Here is a 24,079-nt window from a genome sequence, read left to right on the forward strand (position 1 = left end):
AGTTTGCCAGAGGTGACTTACCAAACTATAACACTAAATATGATTGATAACACATTTAATGTATGCTTTATACTCGCCAAGGTAGGGCGTTAGTCAGATATATCCGTTAAGATGATTTTAGTGTAATTCTAGGATGCAACAACCCAGCAGTTACTGTAGGTAAATCGCAACACGCATGCGCAAATACGATGCACCCTTTAAACAAAGTTACATTTCGCTAAAATAAAGACGTTAATGCGTCATAACATAAAAAAAAAAAAAAAAAAATGTCGGACTTCTGTTTTTGCGGCCGGGATATGGATCTCTTGTGTGGACGTGAATCCGAGAGACTCCCCTTGACTCTCCACCTGAAGTCGAGTACATTTGGAAAATTCTTAAAGACGGAAGTGAGCAGTCCTGCTTTCCGACCACTGAGGCTGTGAACGCTGCGCATGCATGTCCGCTTTCGAATGTCTATTTACGTGTGTTCTATATGCCTATGAGTTATTCCCGAAGATAGTTCAGAGCTTTCATTTGCCTCTGAGTCTATCTCGCTGCGGTATGGCAGCGGCAGCAGAAGCGCCAGAGGACCGGAGCAGCGGCGCACAGGGAGCGCTAACAGGTGACGGGGAACCTGAGGAGGCCGAGGAGTTCACCTGCTCGGCCTACTGCTCGGAGCTCTCCCGGCGGCAGAACGAGCAGAGGAAGTCGGGGCTGTTCTGCGACGTGACACTGGAGTTCAGCTCCTGTGGGGTGTCTGAGGATAGGGTCCAGACCTTAACCGCCCACCGCTCAGTGTTATCCGCGGCGTCGCAGTACTTCACACTGCTGCTGGGCGGACAGTTTTCAGAGTCTCTGTCAAGGCGAGTGGAGCTCAAAGGATGGAGCTCGTCAACGGGACCCGACCCAGAAACTGTTGAAAGTGTCCTACAGTTCATGTACACTGGACAAATCGGGGTAACCACTGCAAATGTGCATGAAGTGTTGGAACTTGCCGACAGGTAATTTTCCCTGTAACTATACATCTGAGTAAGAACATTAACTTCCCACTTCCTTATACACGGAAGTGTTGGGTAGTAACAGGTTTTGTTTCTACAGGTGAATGAGCCACACCTTGTTTCCTCATATCAGCAGGTGTGGATTTCACACACCTGTGGAACTTGGCACCCCATAGTTTAGCAATTTATGTAAGTAAATAAGTCAGCATAGTGCATTTGTAAGGCATATGGACCTAATAATCAGCCTACATTTGGAGTAGGCTACATGATGTCCCAAGTCTTTACCAATAGTCTGTGATTTAGGGTTGAAATGAACTATTTTTAATCCCAAAAAATGACCATACTATTACCAGAGTGAGCTTACTAGGAATAGATTTGGCTCATATTTGTAAGTTACGCATTATGTTTTACTGTTAAGGGCCTGACACATCCATGGTATGCCCACACAGGTGTTTTCACTTTTGCCTAATTAGACCTACTTTCAGGACTGATTAGGGTGTGCTTGATAACTTCTTGTTCTCCTGTCTTGTTGCACCTGTTAAGGTGAGACAACTTTCACTATTTTTTGTTAATACATGGACATTGAACTCACATCATTCCCATCATTTTTTTTTTACCTTTTATTTATTCAGGGAAAGTGCTGCTTTTTCTCTTTCCCCACCCAAATTTTATCCTGTCGGTCTGGGGATTGAACCGACGACCTCCCGGTCACAAGCTCACTTTTCTTGAATCTTGAACCTGGGTTGAAACGTCCAATCAGCCAGAACAACTGAAAACTAAATAAATAATAGGACTTTTGAAAAGCACAGATGTGAATAATGAAGTTAACAAAGGCTCCAATTCCATTTAGCTGCTTCGGTTTTGTGCATGCTGGCTCACTGCCACACTGCCATGGCTTACTGGGACATTTGTTAATGTTATTAGTGCTTTTCCTTCTATGACAAGTGAAAATATCTGATGTGAAAAAGGCCTGTTATAAACTGTCTATTGATCCACGTTGCATGTAATCGATTACAATATTTGATTGCATCATCAAGAGATGATTTGATAATACTGCACTTTTAATGAGATTTTTAACCAGCAGTTTAAGACCTGCAATTAAGGTTAAAGAAGCATAGTACTGCAAGAAATAGCAAGGCAAGATGTCTCGCCAGTGCAAAAATTAAAAGGTAAACCACCTACGTAAAAGGTTTGCTAGCAGACAGTGTCTTGGTTTCTCTTGGGAATCCATGTTTCTAAACCGTTTATTACAGAACATGAGTTTTTACTTTACATGGCAAGGGGATAACTAAAGTTTCAGTGTACTGTGTGTAACCTAGTGTACTAAGTTTTATTCCATCGACTTGTAATGCTTAGTTAATCCTGTCTTGTCCCAAGTTTTTATGCATTACTGGTCTGATAATTACGACATGTTCACACAGGTTCCTGTTGGCGCAGCTGAAGAACTTCTGCGGAGAGTTTCTGATGAAGAAGGTGAACTTATCCAACTGTGTAGCAGTGCACAGCCTCGCCCACATGTACACCTTGGACCAGCTGGCCCAGGGAGCCGCCAAGACGATTAGAAGAAACTTCAACAAAATAATCCGCAACGAGGAATTCTTCACGCTGCCATTTCACCTGGTACGGGACTGGCTGTCAGACTCAGGAATCACTGTGGATTCTGAACAGGAGTTGTTTGAGGCCATAGTAAAATGGGTGCACCAAAACGCAGAGGAGAGAGAGAAGTATTTTGACGAGCTGTTCAGACTTTTAAGGCTGCCTCAGATTTCTCCTACCTACCTGACACGGGTGGTGAGAAAAGAACCCTTTGTGGCAAACAATGCAGCTTGTCAGCAGCTGGTCTCTGACGCCCTTGAGGTCCACGCTGTTCACTTCGAGAACCTCAAGTCAGCTGATTTAGAGCTCTGTGCGTCCTACATGGCAGCGATGCAGCCCCGTCTTGGCCAGAACATGGATGTAATCATGGTAGTGGGTGGTGTTTCAGAAGGTGGAGACTATCTGAGTGAGTGTGTGGGCTACTTTGTTGCTGAGGACCGTTGGGTAAACCTGCCACACATTCACAACCACCTTGACGGACATGCCATCGCAGTCAGTGACAGCCATGTTTATGTGGCAGGCTCCATGGAGCCAGGCTTCGCCAAGACGGTGGAGCGCTTCAACCCCAGCCTCAACACCTGGGAGCAGGTCAGCAGCCTGACCACCCGCAAGCACTCCTTCGGCCTCACATGTGTCAAAGATTTACTCTACAGCATCGGTGGTCATGGCAACTTCAGTCCAGGCTTTAAGGATGTTACTGTCTACGAGCCTGAGCAGGATGAATGGCACAATCTCGAGGCAGCACCGAAGATACTACGAGATGTAAAAACTGTAAGCGTAGAGGACCGCTACATATACGTGATGGCCAGGACTCCTGTAGACATGGACAATGAGGATGGACTGAGCACTGTGACCACCTGCTACGATACAGAGAGTCACAAGTGGCAGGAAGTGGAGTCCTTACCGCTTATCGATAATTACTGTAGTTTTCAAATGGCTGTTGCATCCACCAACTTCTACCACACAGCTTCTTGTTGTGCGAAGAGCTACAAGGTAACAGCTGAGGCCGCTCAGCAGAAAATAAGCAGAAATATCTCTGACGACATCCTCGACAGTCTCCCTCCAGAGGTCCTCAGCATGGAAGGTACTGCTGTTTGCTACCTGGGTGAAGACATATTCATCATTGGTGGGTGGAGGAACTGCAACAACATGGACAAGCAGTACCGCAAGGAGGCCTACAGTTACTGTGCTGAGAAGAAGCGCTGGATGCTGCTGCCACCCTTACCTCAGCCACGTTGCAGAGCCGCAGCCTGCCACGTTCGCATCCCATACCATTATCTCCGCGGCTGCCAGCACTACCCCATGCCCCAGAACCTGGCTCGCCAGCGAGACCGCATGCAACAGATGCAGCAGCTCCATCGCCGCACGCTCACTTTGCGCAGACAGCTGCAGTCTCAAATCGAATGTTGAGAGCTTTGTCTAGTTAGCACTTAATCTGCTGATCAATGCCTTTTTATTTAGGTGAAATGTCTGCATGGGCTATCTGGGGCTGGTTTAAATTAAAATTAAAAAAAAAGAATTAGCCAGACATGCTACTAGTAAATTCATTACATTATAATGTTGGCCTTACATTATAAACCTATGTCTTTTATTGTGCTAGTAAATGAAACTGTGATTTCTGTGACATTGTCTGATTGTTGATTTCATTGCTAAACCGCCTAGCTTTTTAAATGTGGTCTGTTAACACTCAATGATGGCAGCATATGTTGTGGTGCAAGTTAGAATAAAAGTGAGACGGTCATCAGTAACACTTTTCTGTGAAATTTGGTCAAGTTCAGTGTTGATGTTTTTTGTTTTATTGTGATGTAAGTTAGGAAGAAAAAAAAAGATAAATTACTGTAACAACCTGAGCTGAGCTTGAACGTTTTAATCCTCACTACTTGCATCTAATTTCTCTTCTACCTCCAGTGTCTGTCATGTTTTTTTGCACTCTGGGGGTTGAAATATCTAAATGTTGAACTATGTTGTTTGCCCCACTTAAAAACAGACAATCATGTATAAGAAATGTTGTAGCAAGACTTAAGTATTGAGCCAAGCACATATTGGGGAACATAGTGTTCAGTGATTATACGTTTCCCCCTCATTAAAACAAGCTCCGGCTTACAGTGTTGGACTAAAATATGTGCACTACTTTGCCATTCCAATGGATGTGTATGAATGTTTATGATTTATTTATTTCCAAGTTGATGCAACAACTTGAAAAATAGACCACCATAATAGTGAGAAGTCCCTTTTGGCAAAAAATATGTTATTCCATTTCATGTTGTTAGGACACTGACTAATGCTTAAAGACGGTGGCTTTAGGAAGCTATTTTGTCAACTGTATTAGTGGATTGGTTTGTTCTGCCTTTGTGCTTCTGGCAAAATTTGCTCTGCCTCTTACTTTGTTTTACTATGAAATGTGTGAAACGCATCAAATCAGGAGATTGACATGTTTTTGTGCATGGGTCTCACCATGTTCCCAATGTGCCATAACATCCCACCTGCCCCTTATTACAAATTAATTTTTAGTTTAATTAACTGTGTTTCCTGCACTAAATGACCTTGAATGTTAACTTTAACATTATAAAGTGTTGCTTTTTTGACTACAATCCTCTGACTCAGAACAGTGTTGTGTGCACCAGTTGCTGAACTCATTGTCTGTTGAAATTGCTAGTGCCTGTGGTATCCCCAGCCAAGCGCTCTATAAATGTTATCAATAACATTTTTCTACTAACATACTGTACATGAATGGAAATAATTTGATCAGTTGTAGGTCGAGGTTTCGAATTTTTCAACAACTTGTTTTAAGCCCCTTTTGTCATGTAACGTGCATTTGAAATAAATAATGAAATCAGTTGCCATCTGAATCTATCTATCTTCAACTTTGTTATGACAAGTTATGGTGATTTTATTGGTCTATATGTACAAATAACTTTCATGACACAAAAAATTTCTAATTTTCAAAAAAAAATTTAAACAATATTACAATACACTTTAGGAAATTCGGTACAAAAATAGCTACAATATTTATCAGTGACGTCAATTCTTAATATCAATGTGGATTCCGGTTCATCATTAACCAGCTTGAAGCACAGCAATTTAGACAGCAGAATAGATGTTTAAATATAGATACAGGCATAAAACCCCAAGAAGAAGAATATTAATGTGATGTAGCTAAATATTATAGCCATATTTACGCTAAGCTAGCCAAAAGGCTAATTTCGATATACTTTCAGCGCTGTGGGAATAGGTCTGTCAATGCAAGACTATTTCAGTAACGACTAATTATGTGATGTGATGCGGTACCACGGCGAAAATGCCCTCAGTTAAATAGGAACGAAAGTGCGTCGGAACCTTTGTGTTTATTACGTTGAAGCGGTGGAATGCTGCTTGCGCGTCCGACTAACAGAACGTAAATAAATAATTCAAGCTGCCAGTCGACTGTAAACTTAGCTACATGATTTCAGTAGTAACGCTATGATATATCTTCGTAGATACACACAGCTTGTTGTTTAACATTATGCACTTTTAACGGTTGTTCCGAATAGCAGTGAACACTTCGCGGACGTGTCCGTTCTCCGTTTGAAAATGGTAAGTTGTAACTTCCAGCTGTTAACGTACTTGTTAGCCAATCATTGTGGTCACCCAGTAACAATAGTCAAACAAGCTATTCAAGTTAAAATATTTTCATGTATGAGCACTGTTTAAAGCCAATACATTAAATGAGTTGTGTTAAAATGGATACCAAATTACTATTTTCGTCCAGGAAAAATCTTAGGAAAATGCAGACCTGTAAAATAAAACTACCAAAACGAGTTTTCTCCCTGGCTTTATGCAGATATACCATATTCCCTCGATCTACACATCGGTGCGGTCCGTCTTGGCAATCTGGCACCAGCTGAGGAAGGCTGAGGTGAGGAAGCTCTCCTGAATAAAAACAAACGGAGTTTTATTTCAGAAACTTTCACTTTCACATGTCTGAAAACTTACATGAATTCGATAGTAACTATAGTGCAAGCATGTAACATATTTCTGAAGTCTGCTTTTGCCTCCCATCACTCTCTTACTGTTCTGCTCTCTGGATAAACATGCACTGTAAGACTAAACTCTTCTCTGTTCAGATCCCAGAGCTGGCCAAGTGCTCGGTGCTGATGAGGGAGCGCAGCAGAGTGGAGGAAACAATCTACGCCATGCAGCGAGCAGGTGCAGGCAGCCTGCAGGTGAGTAAACTGTGCAGCATTTCATCAGCAGTAAGAATACTTTCAGATCAAAACATATTAAACATAAGAGCAAAACATAAGAGGTGGAGGGTGACACATATAGCCAACAGTTACACATGCTTGGAGAGTTAACTTTACTTAGTGAACCGCTGTCAGAACCAATGCTCATGTTTACCTAATTAGGACAAGATAACCCATATTGATGGTATGGGATATAACATATAGTAAAAGGTGAAAGGTAGTAATGTAATATAACATAATATGTAGTACAGCAGTATAACATAGTGAGTGTAATATAGTACACTAAGTGGTGTATAATATATAGGAGAATATATCATGTAATAGAACATATATTACATAGCGAGGTATACATAATGGGTATATCATCCAGCCATCATTCCAACAGAGAAGAGACTATGGTATAGAGTCCAAAAAAGCGCATACCATTAGAATTAATTTATAGGGACTGAAGTTAGATTTGACTACTGCACTATCGACAAAATCTTAGACCTCACAGACACAGTTTCAACTAAAAAAATTTGCACTTCATGTGTGATTGTATCATACATGTGTGTTAGCCGAGTGAAAGAGTACAATATTTCTGATCTAAATAGTTATATTTCCTCAGGTAATCTCAGACTTTGATATGACGCTGACCAGATTTGCCCACAACGGAAAGAGAGTTCCCACCACGCACAGTAAGCACACAGATAACTGACTCTTTGAAAATATTTTCTGCATCTTGGCCAAATTGTGTTCTTATGATGGAATCTGCACATTTCCATTATTAGATCCAAATGATTTGTTAATTGACTCAGTTTGCATTTGTGCGTTCTTTACTTTTTTCATTATTTTTTACTTTTTTGTCTGAGTGCTTTTCTGAAACTGTTAGAAACCTGTTTCCCCTCATTTTACCAGACATCCTGGATAACCAATTGTTGATCGATGAAGATTGCACTAAAAAGGTAAATGGTATGTCATTAATAAGTGCACAATTTGAAAGATAAAGGGCCCATTTTACACTTGTATAATTGTTCCCACTGCAGTAACTGCAGCTGTGTGTGCTTGTGCAGTGACATGCAAAATTATATTTACAAATCCAAATTTTTATTCAGACCCTGAACTGCTAGATCCATGCTAAGTCCATGCTGATACATCCTTTGCAGGAGGTCTGTATATATGTTCAGTATGTTTTGTTGGTCCACTGCAGATGAGGGAGCTGTTGAACACCTACTATCCCATAGAGATTGATGCTAGCAGGACTGCAGAAGAAAAGCTGCCTCTCATGGTGGAGTGGTAAGAAACAAAGAGACCGACCTAATTAATAGCACCCGTCTATTTCAATTGGATTAAAGTCTAATTTTACAATGACAAACCACGCACTGTGATTTTTCTCAGTGGAGCAGTTTAATTCAGGCATGATAACATTTTAACTGTCAAACTCAGTATTTAAAGCTCCAATTCCTGAAATCACTAAAGAAAAGTGAATCAAACCCAAGCCTGATTGAGATGTTACATTGGTGTTGTGCTGCTCTTTGCAGGTGGACTAAAGTACATGAGCTGCTGATTCAGCAGAGGATCAGGAAGGACATGCTGGCCCAGGCTGTCAAGGAATCCAGCGCTATGCTCAGGTATGCACTATGCTCAAATCTCACTGGTTCCAGTGGTGGAAAGTAACCAAGTACATTCACTCAAGTACTGTACTTAAGTACAAACTTAAGGGACTTGAACTTTACTTGAGTACTTCATCTACGTATCAGAGGCAAATATTGTACTTTCTACTCCACTACTTTTGTCTGACAGCTTTAGTGAATTTTTCAGATTACAAAATGTCATAACCTTCCTGTCCAGTTAAAACCATGTATCTCCAAATATGGTGATTTGGAATTGTTCTAATAAACTGAAGGATGAAGTGTTCCTTTATTGATTGAGAAAATTCTCGTACTTCTAAAGCTAAATAAACTAGTATTGGTATTGTCACAAAGCTGAAAATAGGGCTGTTTTTCGGAGCTCATGAAAAGTTGACTTTTTAGAGATACGTTGTTCCCACAGGACAGCGACGTTACAAACATATGATGATCTTATAGAATATGATGCATTGCTGTAGATTAAAGTATATAAAGAAGTCAAAATTAGCACAACCGGAAACATCTACAGCAGTAAACTGCAACATACACATTAATGCAACAGTGATATAAATCCAATAACATCGTATGTAATAGGAAAACACTGAGAACATGTGTCTGCATAATTAGTACTTTTACTTGGATACATTTTGCCGATAATATGTACATGCCTTTACTTAAGTAAGGTTTTGAATGCAGGATTTGTATCTGTAGTGGAGTATTATTACTTTTACTTAAGGATCTGAATACAGTTTTTCTACCAGTGACTGGTTCTACAGTGAACATGTTAAGTTTATTCTATTGTCATGCACAAAAACAACTGAACTGAAAACATTACAACACGATAATTGTGTTAAAAATAAGTTGTGCATTAGTGAAAACAAATACATGTTGAACATAGTTTACACCAATTTAACTTCTTGTTTTACTATTTGACAACATGTTCTGGAACACTTGCTCAGGATAATTAAAATGTCTCACATGCAGTGATTCAAATGTTTTCTCAATTAGTCATTGGTGCTTGTGTCTAATGGGTGGTGTGTGTGATTTCTTAAGGGACGGCTACAAAGTGTTTTTTGACTGTCTGACCGAGCAGCAGGTCCCTCTGTTGATCTTCTCGGCTGGTGTTGGAGACGTCTTGGAGGAGGTGATTCGACAGAACCACGTCTTCCTTCCCAATGTCCACATCATCTCCAACTACATGGACTTTGACCAGACTGTGAGTTTGACCACACCTAGCTTTACTGGGATTTTGTGTCATATGAATTATTGTATGAAATGCCATGTAGAATATTTAAATAGTTGAGAAGATCTCCCACTGTAGCTTTTTTATTTAAAAAAAAAAAAAAAGAAGGAAAAAAAAAACACTTTAAAAAAAATAAAGGCCAGTCACTGAGCCCCTTAAATATACCAATGATACCAAAAGCATTTTTTTCCTATCAGTTTATTGATTTCAAGGCATGGAAAATGGTAACAGAATAAATGAATTACATCAAGCTAATTTGGAGCTAATAAAAGCAAGCAGTAATACTGGTAGAGTATTTTTCTTCATGATATTACGTCTCTATGTCTCTTTCTGATCTCTGTTCTATTTAGCACATTACAATTCCTCTTGGTTGCTAACAGAGATCGGTAAAAGTACTGAAACATACATGAGTTTACTCCACCAGCTTCAGTCTTTGTTTGAGAGTTCCAGTAACCTTTACTGAACGTTGTGTTGTTAATAAGGGGGTCCTGCGAGCCTTTAAAGGCCAACTGATCCACACCTTCAACAAAAGGGAAGGTGCTCTGTCACATGCAGCTGGCCTCAGGGCGCTGCAGGGTCGACCCAACGTGCTGCTGCTGGGAGACTCTTTAGGAGACCTGACCATGGCTGACGGCGTGTCTGAGCACCAGAACATCCTCACCATCGGCTTCCTCAACGACCAGGTCAGACTCATGTATAGTGTTATTCTTTATATCAACACATTGAGTGAACAATTTTGGGTTCTCAGCGTCTGCATTCTGTGTCTTAGGTAGACGAGAGAAAAGAGTCGTACATCAACTCCTTTGACATCGTACTGGTGAAGGACGAGACGATGGACGTTCCCAACGCCGTCCTCAGATACATTACCTCATCAAGAGACAGGAAGTAAGAGGCACACGGAGGGACTTCATGACAACATACACAGATGGACTTGTTCACTCCGTTCACCATGCTGCATGCTGGACAATTGCACATCATCACTTACCTCAAATCCCAACTTGAAACTTTTTATTATTACACTCTCAGTGTTTTTACTGTATATCAAAGACATCCTACCAAAGTCCAGATGTTTAAAAGATCTAAATTAGGTCATGCATTTGTAACTTAGTTTAGAAGAATCTGGGATTTGTGCCAGTATTGCAACTTCACAGACTATTAGAGGGCTGGGTAAAACTCTTTTCTTCCTGCTGTTTAATTTGTTTGAGGGAATCCTCACAATGTCTTGATAAAAACTTTACCGCCAGAATGGCAATGTACAACCATAACAGAACTTATTGCAGGGATAATTTATATGGTCTTGTTTCAAATCCATAAAAGAACATAGTACATTGCAGTACCAGCAGCCCTCCCTCTGAAAACAATTCAGCAACCTTTTAAAAATATCCATATAAACAATTACAGGGTGTATTTCTAAATACTGTCCTCTTTACAGCACAAACGCACATTCTAATTTTTACTTTGTTGGTTTACAGTGTGAGGATGCTTTTAAATATCTTTTGCATTAAGCTTGCGTACGAGCAAAGATGTAAAACACTTTTTATAAATGTCTCTTTATCTGCCAAGTGTTCTACTACATATTGATGCTGTTCTGGTATGTTTTGTGTGTACCGTATATTACATTATAATGTAGTACTATTAGTTTACTTGCAGGGTGCAGCTAACTTGACAGTGATGTTATCGGTCTTGAAGCTACTGTAGTTATTAAGAGCCATTTTCTTTACCTGTGACAGTGAAGACAAACATGTTAATGCCAGCATCAAACACAATGCTACAGTATAGCAGTATACCTAATGAGTATTTTGTCTTACAACTGAAACACGGTGGCTGCTAGAAATTAGGACTTAACATTGAGCTAGTTGCACTTTACTATAAGAGTCAGAGTAAAGATTAATATGGACTAACTTGCAAGTGTGCTCTTCTCACCTTAAGGTATAGTTCACATTTTTAAATCCTAGTAAAAGGATTGTCCCTTGAATTCCTTCAGTATGTAATAACCCTTGTCTCCAACAGAAATTCCATGTAAGTCATACTATACTATATGACTTATAGAGACATACTATAGGATGACTTTTCAACATACTATACTTTGACATTTTTTACTTATTTTGACATACTCTAATATGACTTTTCTATTACTTTTTTCGACATGCTGTACTGACTTTAACTCTGACTTTTTTTCGACTTTTTCAACCTACTATACTATGACTTTTTCCGAAATACTATACTATGATGTTTTTCGACATACTATACTATGACTTTTTGTCGACTTCTTCGACATGCTATACGTTGACTTTTTATGACTTTTTCGACGTATTATACTATGACTTTTTTATGACTTTCGGACATGCTATACTATGATTTTTTTTATGACATTTGTTTTTGCACTTCTACATGTGACTTTTTTTTATGACTTTTGTCAAGATGCTATACTATGACTTTTTTCAACTTTTTTCGACATACTATACTATGACTTTTTTATGACTTTTTCGGACATACTATGCTATGACTTCTTTCGACATGCTATACTGTGACTTTTTTCAGCTTTTGTTGACTTGTACATCAATAAAAATGTGTTTCTTTTAAATGTGTTATGTTTGTACTTCTTTTTAAAAGTCACACAAGACAGACACTTCTCACCATCACACAATAAAACTTGGTCTCATGATACCGTGTGTGACACTATTTTAATAAAGTAGACTTTTTTTCGACATACTATACTATGACTTTTTTTCACCTTTTTATGACGTACTATACTATGACTTGTTTCGACATGATATACTATGACTTTTTTGAAATACTATACTATAACTTTTTTTCACCTTTTTGTGACATACTATACTATGTCCTTTTTATGACATTTTCGGACATTCTATACTATGATCTTTTATGACGTGTTTTAGCAATAATGTGTAACACTTGTACATCAATAAAAATGTGTTTCTTTTAAATGTGTTATGCTTGTACTTCTTTTTAAAAGTCACGACAGACACTTCTCACCATCACACAATAAAACTTGGTCTAATGATACCTGTGTGTGACACTACTTCAATAAAGTAGACTTTTTTCGACATGCTATACTATGACTTTTTTCGACATATTATACTATGACTTTTGTCGACTTTTTTTGACATGATATCCTATGACTTTTTTGAAATACTATACTATAACTTTTTTTCACCTTTTTATGACATACTATAATATGACTTTTTTCGACATGCTATACTATGACTTTTTATTCGACTTTTTCGACCTACTATATTATGACTTTTTTTCGACACACTATACTATGACTTTTTTGAAATACTATACTATAACTTTTTTTCACCTTTTTATGACATACTATAATATGACTTTTTTCGACATGCTATACTATGACTTTTTATTCGACTTTTTCGACCTACTATATTATGACTTTTTTTCGACACACTATACTATGACTTTTTCAGACATGCTATACTTTGATTTTTTTATGACATTTGTTTTAGCAATAATGTGTAACACTTCCATTCAACTTTTTTGAACATACTATACTCTGACTTTTTATTCAACCTTTTTGACCTACTATATTATGACTTTTTTATGATTTTTTTCGACATACTATACTATGACTTTTTTTCAACTTTTTTCGACATACTATACTATGACTTTTTTTCACCTTTTTACGACGTACTATACTATGACTTGTTTCGACATGATATACTATGACTTTTGTCGACTTTCCATACTATGACTTTTTTCGACTTATTCGACATACTGTACTATGACTTTTTTCGACTTATTCGACATACTGTACTATGACTTTTTTTCAACTTTTTTCGACATACTATACTATGACTTTTTTTGACATACTATACTATGACTTTTTTAAGACTTTTTTGACATACTATACTATGACTTTTTTCGACATGCTATACTATGACTTTTTTTGAGACGCTATACTATGACTTTTTTCGACATACTATACTGTGACTTTTTTCAACTTTTTTCGACATACTATACTATGACTTTTTTTCAACTTTTTTCGACATACTATACTATGACTTTTTTTGACATACTATACTATGACTTTTTTAAGACTTTTTCGGACATGCTATACTATGACTTTTTCCAACATACTATACTATGACTTTTTTTCGACATACTATACTATGACTTTTTTTCGACATACTATACTGTGACTTTTTGAACTTTTTTTTTGATATCCTATATACTATGACTTTTGTCGACATGCTATACTATGACTTTTTTTCGACTTTTCGACGTACTATGTTATGACTTTTTTGAAAATATTTTGACATACTATACTATGACTTTTTTTCAACTTTTTTGACCATGCTACACTATGACTTTTTTGGATATGCTACACTATGACTTTTTTTGACATACTATACTATGACTTTGTTATGACTTTTTCGGACATGCTATACAATGAATTTTTATGACATTTGTTTTTGCAATAATGTGTAACACTTTCAACCTTTTTCAAAATACTATACTATGACTTTTTTGACATACTATACAATGACTTCTTTTTGACATACTATACTATGACTTTTTTATGACATTTTCGGACATTCTATACTATGATTTTTAGCAATAATGTGTAACACTTGTACATCAATACAAATGTGTTTCTTTTAAATATGTTATGTTTGTACTTCCCACCATCATAAAATAAAACTTGGTCACATGATACCTGTGTGTGACACTACTTTAATAAAGTAGACTTTTTTCGACATGCTATACTATGATTTTTTTTCGACATACTATCTATGACTTTATTATGTTTCGGACAGTAAGGAGATATTTGCTGAATTTGACAAAACGTTAAGTGGGATAGAATCACAGACTCCCACCTTGAGCCTGCCTGTTTAAAACCATTCAAGAAGAGTATAAACTTTCCATGGTACAGTGTTTCATCATAATGGATCTTTAAGCATGACCGATACACTAGACAGTTTTGTTGTACTATACTATGACTTTTTTTTCAACTTTTTCGACATGCTATACTATGACTTTTGTCGACTTTTTTCAACTATGAAAAAACTTGGTCACATGATACCTGTGTGTGACACTACTTTAATAAAGTAGACTTTTTTCGACATGCTATACTATGATTTCTTTTCGACATACTATCTATGACTTTATTATGACTTTTTTTCGACATACTATACTATGACTTTTTCGTTGTACTATACTATGACTTTATTATCTCTTCGTTTCGACATACTATACTATGACTTTTGTCGACATGCTACACAATGACTTTTTGTGACTTTTTTCAACACACTATACTATGACTTTTTATAACTTTTTTCAACATACTACACTTTGACTTCATTTTTTTACTTTTTTCAATATGCCATACCATGACTTTATTGCGACGTATACAATTATTTTTTTGCAGCATTTTTAAAGACCACAGTAAATAAAGGAAGCACACAAAAGGGTTCATGTTAAAGGAATACTATTTAACAAAGGTTAAAATAATTTACGAAATGTAACAGAATATAAAGTCTAACAAATAAGACTGGCAGGGAAACATCCTGCCAGGCTATCTAATGTAACTCAATAGTATACAGCAAAGTAAAAAGTACAACATAGCACAAGGTGTTGCCAGGGAATAGGGAGCACACAGACAACTAGGATGGGGCGGGTCTTGTAGGCTGGAACAGGCTATTTCAAGATGAACCAGGCCTGCGCAGAATCGATCACTGTCAATCACGGCTCATCTCAAACAAGATATGACACCTAATGCAAGCTGCCTCCTTGATGACCTTCAGTTCCAGCCAACCAGGAAACAGCGACAAACTGTACTATATTATGACTTTATACCGAAATGCTAAACTAGGACTTTTTAATAACATTTTATGACATACTACATTACAACTTTTTTGACATACTATAACTTTTTTTACTTCTTTCGACATACTATAGTATTAATTTGATTATTTTTTTTCGATATAATTATTATGCCTTTTGACTTTTTCAACATACTATACTATGACTTTTTAATTACCTTTTTCGACATTCTGTACTAGGACTATTTTACTATACAACGACTTATTTTGACATATTACTTTTTTTTAAACTTTTTACGACATTCTATACTATGACTAACAACTTTTTTCGACATAGTTTAGTTTAGTCATAAAAAAGTGATAAAAAGTCGTAGTATAGTATGTCAACAGTCATAGTATAGTATGTCAAAAAAAGTTAAAAAAAAGTCATAGTATAGTATCTCGAAAAAAATAAGTCAGTGTAGAATGTTGAAAAAAGTCATAAAAAGTCATAGTACTGAATGTCCAAAATAAAAGACAAAAAAGTCATAGTATAGTACGTCAACATAGTCTTGTATGTTGAAAGAAATGCCTAGTATTTCATGTCGAAAAAAGTAATTGCATGGTATGTTAATTGTATAGAATGTCGAATGAAAGTCAAAGTATGTCAAAAAAAGTTTTAAAAACTCATAGTATAGTATGTTGACAAAAAGATTCAAAAAGTCATAGTATAGTTTATCAGAAAAACTGAAAGTATAGAATGTTGAAAAAAGTCATAGTATAGTATGTCAAAAATAGTCATAGTGTATAACTTCATAAAAAAGTCATAGTATGTTGAAAAAAGTAATTGCAAGGTATGTTAAAAAAAAATTACAAAATAAAACAATGTCAAAAAAGTCTTTAAAAAGTCATGTCAAAAAGTCTTAAAAGGTATTGTATAGTATGTCAAAAAATTGTAAGAGTAAGTAAAAGTAATTGCCATAAAGTAAAAGTCAATATAGTATGTTGAAAAAGTCTTGAAAAAGTCATAGTAAAGTATGTCGAAAAAAGTCAAAATGATTCAAAAAGTCATAGTACAAGTATGTCAAAAGTCTTTATAAATGTATAATATAGTATGTCGTAAAGAGTCTTAAAGGTCATTGTATAGACAGTCGAAAAAAGGTCATAGAATGTCAAAAAAAAGTTTTTAAAAGTCATAGTATAGTTTGTCAAAAAAAGTAATTGTATAGTATTACGAAATGGTCATTTATTGTATGTCAAAAAGTCTTTTAAGAAGTCATAGTATAGAATGTTGAAAAAGTTTAAAAAAAAGTAATAGTATAGTATGTCGGAGAAAAAACATTCCATACATATAGACATCCTATAGTATGAAATAGTTTTTATGCCTTAAGATTTTTCCTGGCTGCATCTTGCACCAAAAAGTGAAGCTTTATAAACACCAGGAAAATCAGCCACACCCACATTTTTTGGTATATGCACCTCTCTTTTTGTCTAAATACATGCAGTTATTTCAGATGTCAAGACGTTTTCTTACAAACAGTTTAATTCATGTGACTTTCAAGGACAAATAAAAGGTGCTTGTTTGGTTTGAAAATATTTTGAAATACATCTATCAAAAACAAACAATCATACAACACAGAAATCCACAAAAAAAGACCCTTTGCAATATTTTCTTGTCATTTAAGAAGACTGTCCAATGTGGTATAGACATTTTTAAACCATGATGATTTATGGAAAAAGTCTCTCGTTGCTTGTTTTTAAAGGTGTTGGGGTTGATCCCTGAGAGAATAAAAGCATTTGTCCTCATTACAACTCCTCATGCCTCGCAGCTTCCCTTTCCTTGTCCTCATCAACCTTCAGTTTGAGCTCGTCGGCCGTGATCACTCCGTCTTTATTGCGGTCCTGGTTGTGGAACATGTCGCTAATAACGTGCTCCATGATTTGTCCAGGCTTTATACGACCTCTGCCCTCCGCCACCTGCAGCTTGATGAACTCCCCAAACTAAAATGTGTCAAGAGATAAAAGAGCATCATTCATAATTTTATGGCATACTATACAATTACTTTTGTGACATGACATAAACATACTATAACGTTTTAATGACATTTTTATAGCATAATATATTATGAACTTCCTAATGTCATACTATACTTTGACTTCTTTTATTATATGCTACCAGGGGTTCTCAAAGTTTTGATATTAGAGTGCCAATTTAAGGTTGTCAGGGAGGACTCTTAGTTGTAATGGAGTATTTCTACATTGTGATATGGCTACTTTTACTCAAGCAGAGGATCTGATTACTTCTTTCCACAGTAAATCTACAGTTTCCATTAAAGAATTTGGTTAAATGTGGTAAATAAATACTTGTGAGGGCCCTTGTAAAATGAAATGAAATGAAAATAAAAAATCTGCCATGTGAAATCATGTGGGTGGTGGAAATACTGTCAGCAGAAACGTACCTCCTCCTGTGGCACCTCTTTGTTCTTGTTGAAATCCAGGGCTGCAAAAAGGTCTGCAGGGCTATCCTCCAGCCACACAAACAGGTAACCAGGCGGCACTCCCTTCTCAAAGCTCACCAGTTCAATGTCAAAGACCAACACAGCACTGCTTGGCACACCAGTAGCTGTCGAATAGAAAGCAAAAAAACACTGTTAACTGGTTTACCTCTTAGTATTTTAGTAAATTTAAACTTTAAAGCAAAGGACTTAAAGACGCCTTCGAGAGGGTTCGAAAATAAAATTCTAATAAATAAAAACAACACTGATATTGACAGATATTGTAAGTCTCACCTCCTTTTTCTCCGTGGCCAAGGTGAGGTGGCACCGTTATCACCCTCTTCTCTCCCACACACATGCCTCGCAAGCCTTCGTCCAGCCCGTCGATCACCTTGTCTGACCCCAGCACTGCATCCTGAAGGCTCTCATAGTCGTGTCTGAGGAAAAGGTCGATTAGACAAATTAAAGTGATTACCTAAGTGATTATGTAATATCAGTGTTGAAAACATGGGATGTCTGGATAACTCACGAGGAAAAAAGCGGTGTGCCGTCCACCAGGGTGCAATTGTAGTGGTAGCGGACGAGGTCGTTCTCGGCGGTGGTCTCGTTACACGCCTCGGGTCTGTGGGTGATCTGGATGTTCACCGTGTCGTTGGGGTTGTGGAAGTCAATGACCAGAATGTCAAACACCAGCACAGCAGAAGGGGGGATGACGCCACCTGGACAGATCACACACAATTATTTAATCTCTGTAGTAACTCAGTGTTACATTAATATACAACACTGTGAAATATTCATATATATATATATATATATATATATATATATATATATATATATATATATATATATATATATATATATATATATATATATATATATATATCATATATATATATATATATATATATATATATATATATATATATATAAAAAATAATACATACATAATCATGTTCATATTCAGATGCACCTAAAGTATGACCAATAAAGTATGCGACTCGTTATGGTCATCAACTTTTCCTGACATTAACAGTTTGGTCTGATTATCAGGCTTATTGCAACTCTTGATCATTGTCATTATTGTTTAATCTCTAAATTAATTATTCGATGTTTCTTATAAAATGTCAGACAATTGTGGAAAAATGTTCATCACAATTTTACCAGAGCCCAAAGCCAAATCAAATTGTTTGTTTTTTTTCCGTTTTGTTCGACTGACAGTTCATTTATAATGATATTATGCAATAAAGCAGAAATTCCTTACATTTAATAAATGAATGGTGAAGCGATTCCTAAAACTTTGGTTGATGAATTTTCTGTCAGCACTAATATTTACTCAACAATAACTGCTAAAACAAAATGCCCTTTTTTGTATATTTATATCAAAATCCAATTACTTTTTTCCTGGTTTTTAATGGGTTATTTTTCCAGAACCTTAGCTCTGTGTCAATGCAATCAATTAAATTATTTTGGGCAGACCACTTACTGCAAGCTGCAATAAAACTACAGTAACTCACCTGCTCCTTCCTCTCCATACGCCAGGTGTGGAGGGATGATGACCCTCCGCTTCTCTCCAATGCAGACTCCCAGCAGGGCCTGGTCCATGCCTGCAATCACGTACCCCATCCCGATGTAGGTGTTGTATGTGCTGTTCCTCTGGTAGCTGTTGGCAGTTACAAGAATGGCTTAATTAAAAAAAAAAAAAGTGGCTTTCATTAGAATTACACTTAACGGAAATGAACACCTTGAGGCCAAAAATACACATCACGACATGTTTTGTGTTTAACTCAAAATGTGTCAGTATTGGTGCAGCACGATTATACTGAAGTGATGGGTTGTTATTTAGAAAAGGGCTTAAAATAGGATTGTATGTGTGCAGCTACAGAACAGTACAAATGGCTGCAATATAACTGGCAACCAAGTTACAGCTTTATGTCAGTGTGACCTGAGCTCACCTGGTGTCAAAGGTGACTCCATTCAAGAAAGTACCATTGTAGTGGTACCGGACGTAATCCCCAACCACAGACTTGCGTGTGCACGACTCCGGCACCACCTGGTTCTCAATGGTGAGGTTATCCTTTGGGTTATGAATGTCAGCCAACAGGACGTCAAACACTAGGGTCGCCTGGGAGGGAATCTCTGTGCCTGGTGAGCAGAGGGTGGAGAGTTTCAAACTTCACACTGACCGACATCTTAGCAACATTAACATGAAAGACAAGTATTATTATTTATGTTACCTTAATTACTTATTTCAATCTGATCTACTTATATAACAGAGTATAAAATAATAATTACTGATTAAACTAAAGGTAAAATATGGTCCGGAAAGGTTACTTACAGTTATTATTTTATTTTTAAAACCTGAGTGAGGCCTGACCTCCACACAGATATAAGAGGTGTAACTAAAAAGACTGTGGATGTATATAACTAGAGATGTTCCGATACCGATACCAGTATCGGTATCCGATACCGATACTGATACCGTACCGGATAGTATACAGTTCTTAAAACATAATAAAATATATGACACACTAGTATCGGATAGGTACTCGGTATCGGCCGATACGCAAGTTCAGGTATCGGAATCGGTATCGGGAAGCAAAAAATGGTATCGGACCATCTCTATATATAACCACGCTAGACCTCAGACCATCTCAGTGTTTTGCCGAGCCTCAGGGGGAAGCAGAGGATGCTTAGCGTTACACTACAAAACAAATTAGAATCAAAGCTAAATATTGAAATTTAAGAAGGAAAATTGTACAAGATGTGTACATTTAAACGAAACAAGATGCTGAAGTAACTTAACTGATTAAATACGGAATAAATGGACATTTCAATGTATTTATATGTTATGCTGTATTTGTGCTACTGTCATTGTAGTTGATTAAAGATTTGACACCCTCTAAAAACATTGCTCAACAGCGCTACTAGTGAAATAAACAAAACTCCACAGGGCAGCTTTAAGTGCTATGACGTAAAAGTATGTTCTATGTATATGCATTAAGATGTAATTTGGGGGATTTACCTGTTGATTTCTTGCAACATTATTGTATTTCTCTGACCTGTAATTCCCTGGTGTTAGGAGAAGCAGGGTTCGGTTGTTCGGTCGCTAATCTGTATTGTCGCCCAAAAAATGAAAAGCGGCAGCTGATTGGACGAACGCATCACTTGGGTCTGGCTGCTCCTGGATTTTTCAACCGGGCATAATGGCGGCTTCGTTCGCAATACGATCTCATATTTTACGAAGAGAGTTCACGAAACCTGTTTCTGAAAACATTTTAAGCAAGAAATAGGCCATACAGTTGCTGAATCTGTCTATATTTCAGATCAACAAAGGTCAGTTTAAAAGATTTTCGTCAGATTTTGAGAGGCTTAGTCACGCTCATTCCGCTCATCATTTCCGGGTTAGTACTCCACCAATCAGATTGGTCATTGAGTCCGACTGCCTGCCCTCCGACCCAGCAAGTCAGGTCGGCCAAAATGAAGGCCGACAGCTCCTCCGACAGACGACGGAACGGAACACACCGAACAAACTCGAGTCACTAACCTTGCCAGACTGTCCGACGGCCGATTATCGGGTTGGTGTGTCAGGGCCATTAGTTAATCATTATTTGTGCTTACCTGATCCTTTCTCTCCGTAGGCTTTGAAGGGCGGGATGACGATATTTCTGATCTCTCCCACACACATGCCCAGCAGGCCTTCATCCAGACCCTTAATCAGCCAACCCTCACCCACTAAGGAGTTGTGGGTCTGCTTCCTTGTGTAGCTACATACAGTAGGGCTCATACAAGCGCAAAGTCAAACACACAACATACCTGGATGACACAGTAAATATAACAAAGAGCTGTCAATTGGAAAGTGCTTTGTTTCTAAACATAGAGATGAGAATGAGATTTAGCTTCAAACAAGGACCTCTTCGCTGACTGATTTATTTAGTTACTTTACTCTCTATACTGTTTCATTAAAAAGGTCAGAATTTTGTTAGAGCATTTTGAACGCCAAGAGTCGTCCGAGCCATAAGTCACCTGGAGTCGAAGACGGTGCCGTCGAGCAGAGTGCCGTTGAAATGGTAGCGCACAAAGTCAGTGCGCATCACCGAGCGTTGGCAGTCTTTGGGAGTAGTGATGGTTTTGGTGACAACCAGGTCGGCTTTGTTCCACAGATCCAACAGATGGATGTCAAACACCAGAGTGGCGTCTGGAGGAACCACGTCGCCTGTAAACATGGTTAGATGAACTATGTGGCATTACACAGCAAATACATCAGTGTTAAGAACTTTTTAGAAAAAGCAACACTATAATCCACATCCACCTTAAGTGAAATCTTGTGAAATTACACCTTAAATCATCTTATTTCCTTAAATGAGCACCCCAGTTGAAACAGGATGTTGGGATAGGGCTGTAATGGTGGTAAAGAGAGTGTATCCATGCCTACTGGTACTTGATGACCACTTAATGTACTATCTACATGGTAATAATTGGAATACGATATATCAATACAGTTTTTAGCCATGTAGCAGCATGGCTCATAGCATGTTGGTCTGTTGACTTTGGTGATTACCTGACTTTTCATCGGGCATCACCAGCATGTCAATTTTTTCACCTCTATGTGAAATATCTCAACTACATCTACACTCATCTACAGGATGGATTGGCACAAATTTGGATACAGGCATTCATGGTCCCCAGAGGATTTAGCCCACTGACTGGTGATACCCTGACATTTTCCTCTAGCGCCGCCATGAGGTTCGGTTTGTTGATCACTTTTAATGCATCACCAGACCAACATTTTGCTAATACATTTTTTTTTTATCATGATAGCATGCTAAACTAAGATGTTGAACATGGAAACATTACAACACTGTGCCTAAAGTACAGCCTAGCATGTCGACAGTGTTTGTGTAATTACTCTCACTGCCACAGGAGGGGGTGGATGGGTGGGGGTAACAAGTAACTGCCACATAGACAACATGAAGCCTTTGGGGGCCCTGAGGGTCTGGGGCCACCTGAAAACTCAAATACTATGATTGCTGTAGAAAAACGATTGTATTAAGCGGTATTAAATTTGCATTTACCTGCACCGGTGCTTCCATAGGCCAGGTGGGGCGGGACAGTGATTGTTCTGCGCTCATTCACACACATGCCCTGCAGACCTTTATCAATGCCAGCGATGAGCTTGCCCTCCCCGAGCAGGCCCACCTTGGCGTCTCCTCTCTGATGGCTGTGAGGGAAAAATTTTTTAACAAAGACCGAGGAAAGTCAGAAGTGGGTCAACTTTAAGGGGTTGTAAAAAAAAACGCAGGACTACGTTTGTAGGAGATGCGTGTAGATATATATTAATACATTATTGCAAACTGATGACGTTAGATATATTTAATATTTTTTTTACTTTTCTGAACTAACACTATAGCCTAACCTAACTTCAGCGAGTTGGATGGCCTCTGCAGCAGAATTACCAACTTTGAAAGCAAAGAAAACAAAAAATTAAAATTAATGCATTCCGAATTTCAGATAAAATGCGTTTTAACTTACCTCGAATCAAATGTTTTCCCGTTGACAAATGTGGCGTTGTAGTGATAGCGAACATAATCACCCTCTTTCGCTTCTCTTGCACAGATTTTGGGGATGAAGGATCTGTCCACGACTACATCTCCTAACACGGGACTGGGATTACATTCCACGAGAGACCACGTAGTGAGGAGGAAAAATACAATGCAGCAGGCAAACATCTTTACAGGATAGAGGGATTCAAAACAACAAACAATAAGAAAAGTCACAAAATAGACGTAAGGCCTACAGTCGTATGCGCTCTTTTCGCAGAGGGCCGAGGCTGCAGATGTGGATCGGGGCAGCGGTGTCTGAATGCTGTAAACGTGGACAATCTCCAGGCTGCAGTGAGGACTTTTTACCAGAGGGAAGGAATGTCGGAGTTGGAAGTAGAAAGCGCCTTGTCGAGTTAACCACAATATGCAAGAGTACTACTTCCTTTAAAAAAATAAAATCACAATAGAAGGAATTGAACAGAACTATTCAAAACGTGTTTTTGTTTTGTTTTTTTGCAGTTTTAATTCAAATCGTATTTCTAATACACAATATGTGTAACCTATGTAATCTTTTTTTAACGCAGGCTTATTTTGAGGTCGATAATTATGACTGGA

General features: G+C 37.7%; 3 protein-coding genes across 5 annotated transcripts; 2 read left to right on the top strand and 1 right to left on the bottom strand.

Moving 5' to 3' along the window:
* Positions 1-188: 188 nt before the first annotated feature.
* On the top strand, positions 189-5,422 carry klhl11 (kelch-like family member 11). The gene is made up of 2 exons (XM_078279855.1): positions 189-980; positions 2,399-5,422. The coding sequence occupies exons 1-2, from the start codon at positions 436-438 to the stop codon at positions 3,981-3,983; spliced, it is 2,130 nt and encodes a 709-aa protein (XP_078135981.1). The 5' UTR covers positions 189-435; the 3' UTR covers positions 3,984-5,422.
* Positions 5,423-5,945: 523 nt separating this feature from the next.
* On the top strand, positions 5,946-12,558 carry LOC144536523 (7-methylguanosine phosphate-specific 5'-nucleotidase-like). Of its 3 annotated transcripts, none has more exons than XM_078279710.1 (10): positions 5,946-6,146; positions 6,394-6,468; positions 6,677-6,775; positions 7,404-7,473; positions 7,694-7,740; positions 7,986-8,071; positions 8,317-8,406; positions 9,457-9,619; positions 10,129-10,329; positions 10,420-12,558. In XM_078279710.1, exons 1-10 carry the CDS (start codon positions 6,144-6,146, stop codon positions 10,465-10,467), a joined length of 882 nt encoding a protein of 293 aa, XP_078135836.1. In that variant the 5' UTR covers positions 5,946-6,143; the 3' UTR covers positions 10,468-12,558. The 3 variants fall into 3 exon arrangements, with proteins under 3 accessions (XP_078135836.1, XP_078135835.1, XP_078135834.1); XM_078279709.1 differs by having other exon boundaries at positions 10,416-12,557; XM_078279708.1 differs by lacking the exon at positions 5,946-6,146 and having other exon boundaries at positions 6,388-6,468; positions 10,416-12,558.
* A 4,393-nt stretch (positions 12,559-16,951) lies between these two features.
* Positions 16,952-23,835, bottom strand: fkbp10b (FKBP prolyl isomerase 10b). Its single transcript, XM_078278695.1, has 10 exons — positions 23,454-23,835; positions 22,997-23,142; positions 21,948-22,137; positions 21,543-21,688; positions 19,877-20,066; positions 19,439-19,584; positions 18,451-18,640; positions 18,216-18,358; positions 17,886-18,049; positions 16,952-17,427 (listed from the first exon to the last, which is right to left on the bottom strand). The coding sequence occupies exons 1-10, from the start codon at positions 23,648-23,650 to the stop codon at positions 17,233-17,235; spliced, it is 1,707 nt and encodes a 568-aa protein (XP_078134821.1). The 5' UTR covers positions 23,651-23,835; the 3' UTR covers positions 16,952-17,232.
* Positions 23,836-24,079: the final 244 nt, after the last annotated feature.

The sequence above is a fragment of the Sander vitreus genome, chromosome 21 (assembly GCF_031162955.1).
Source record: "Sander vitreus isolate 19-12246 chromosome 21, sanVit1, whole genome shotgun sequence".
Classification (NCBI taxonomy): Eukaryota; Metazoa; Chordata; class Actinopteri; order Perciformes; family Percidae; genus Sander; species Sander vitreus.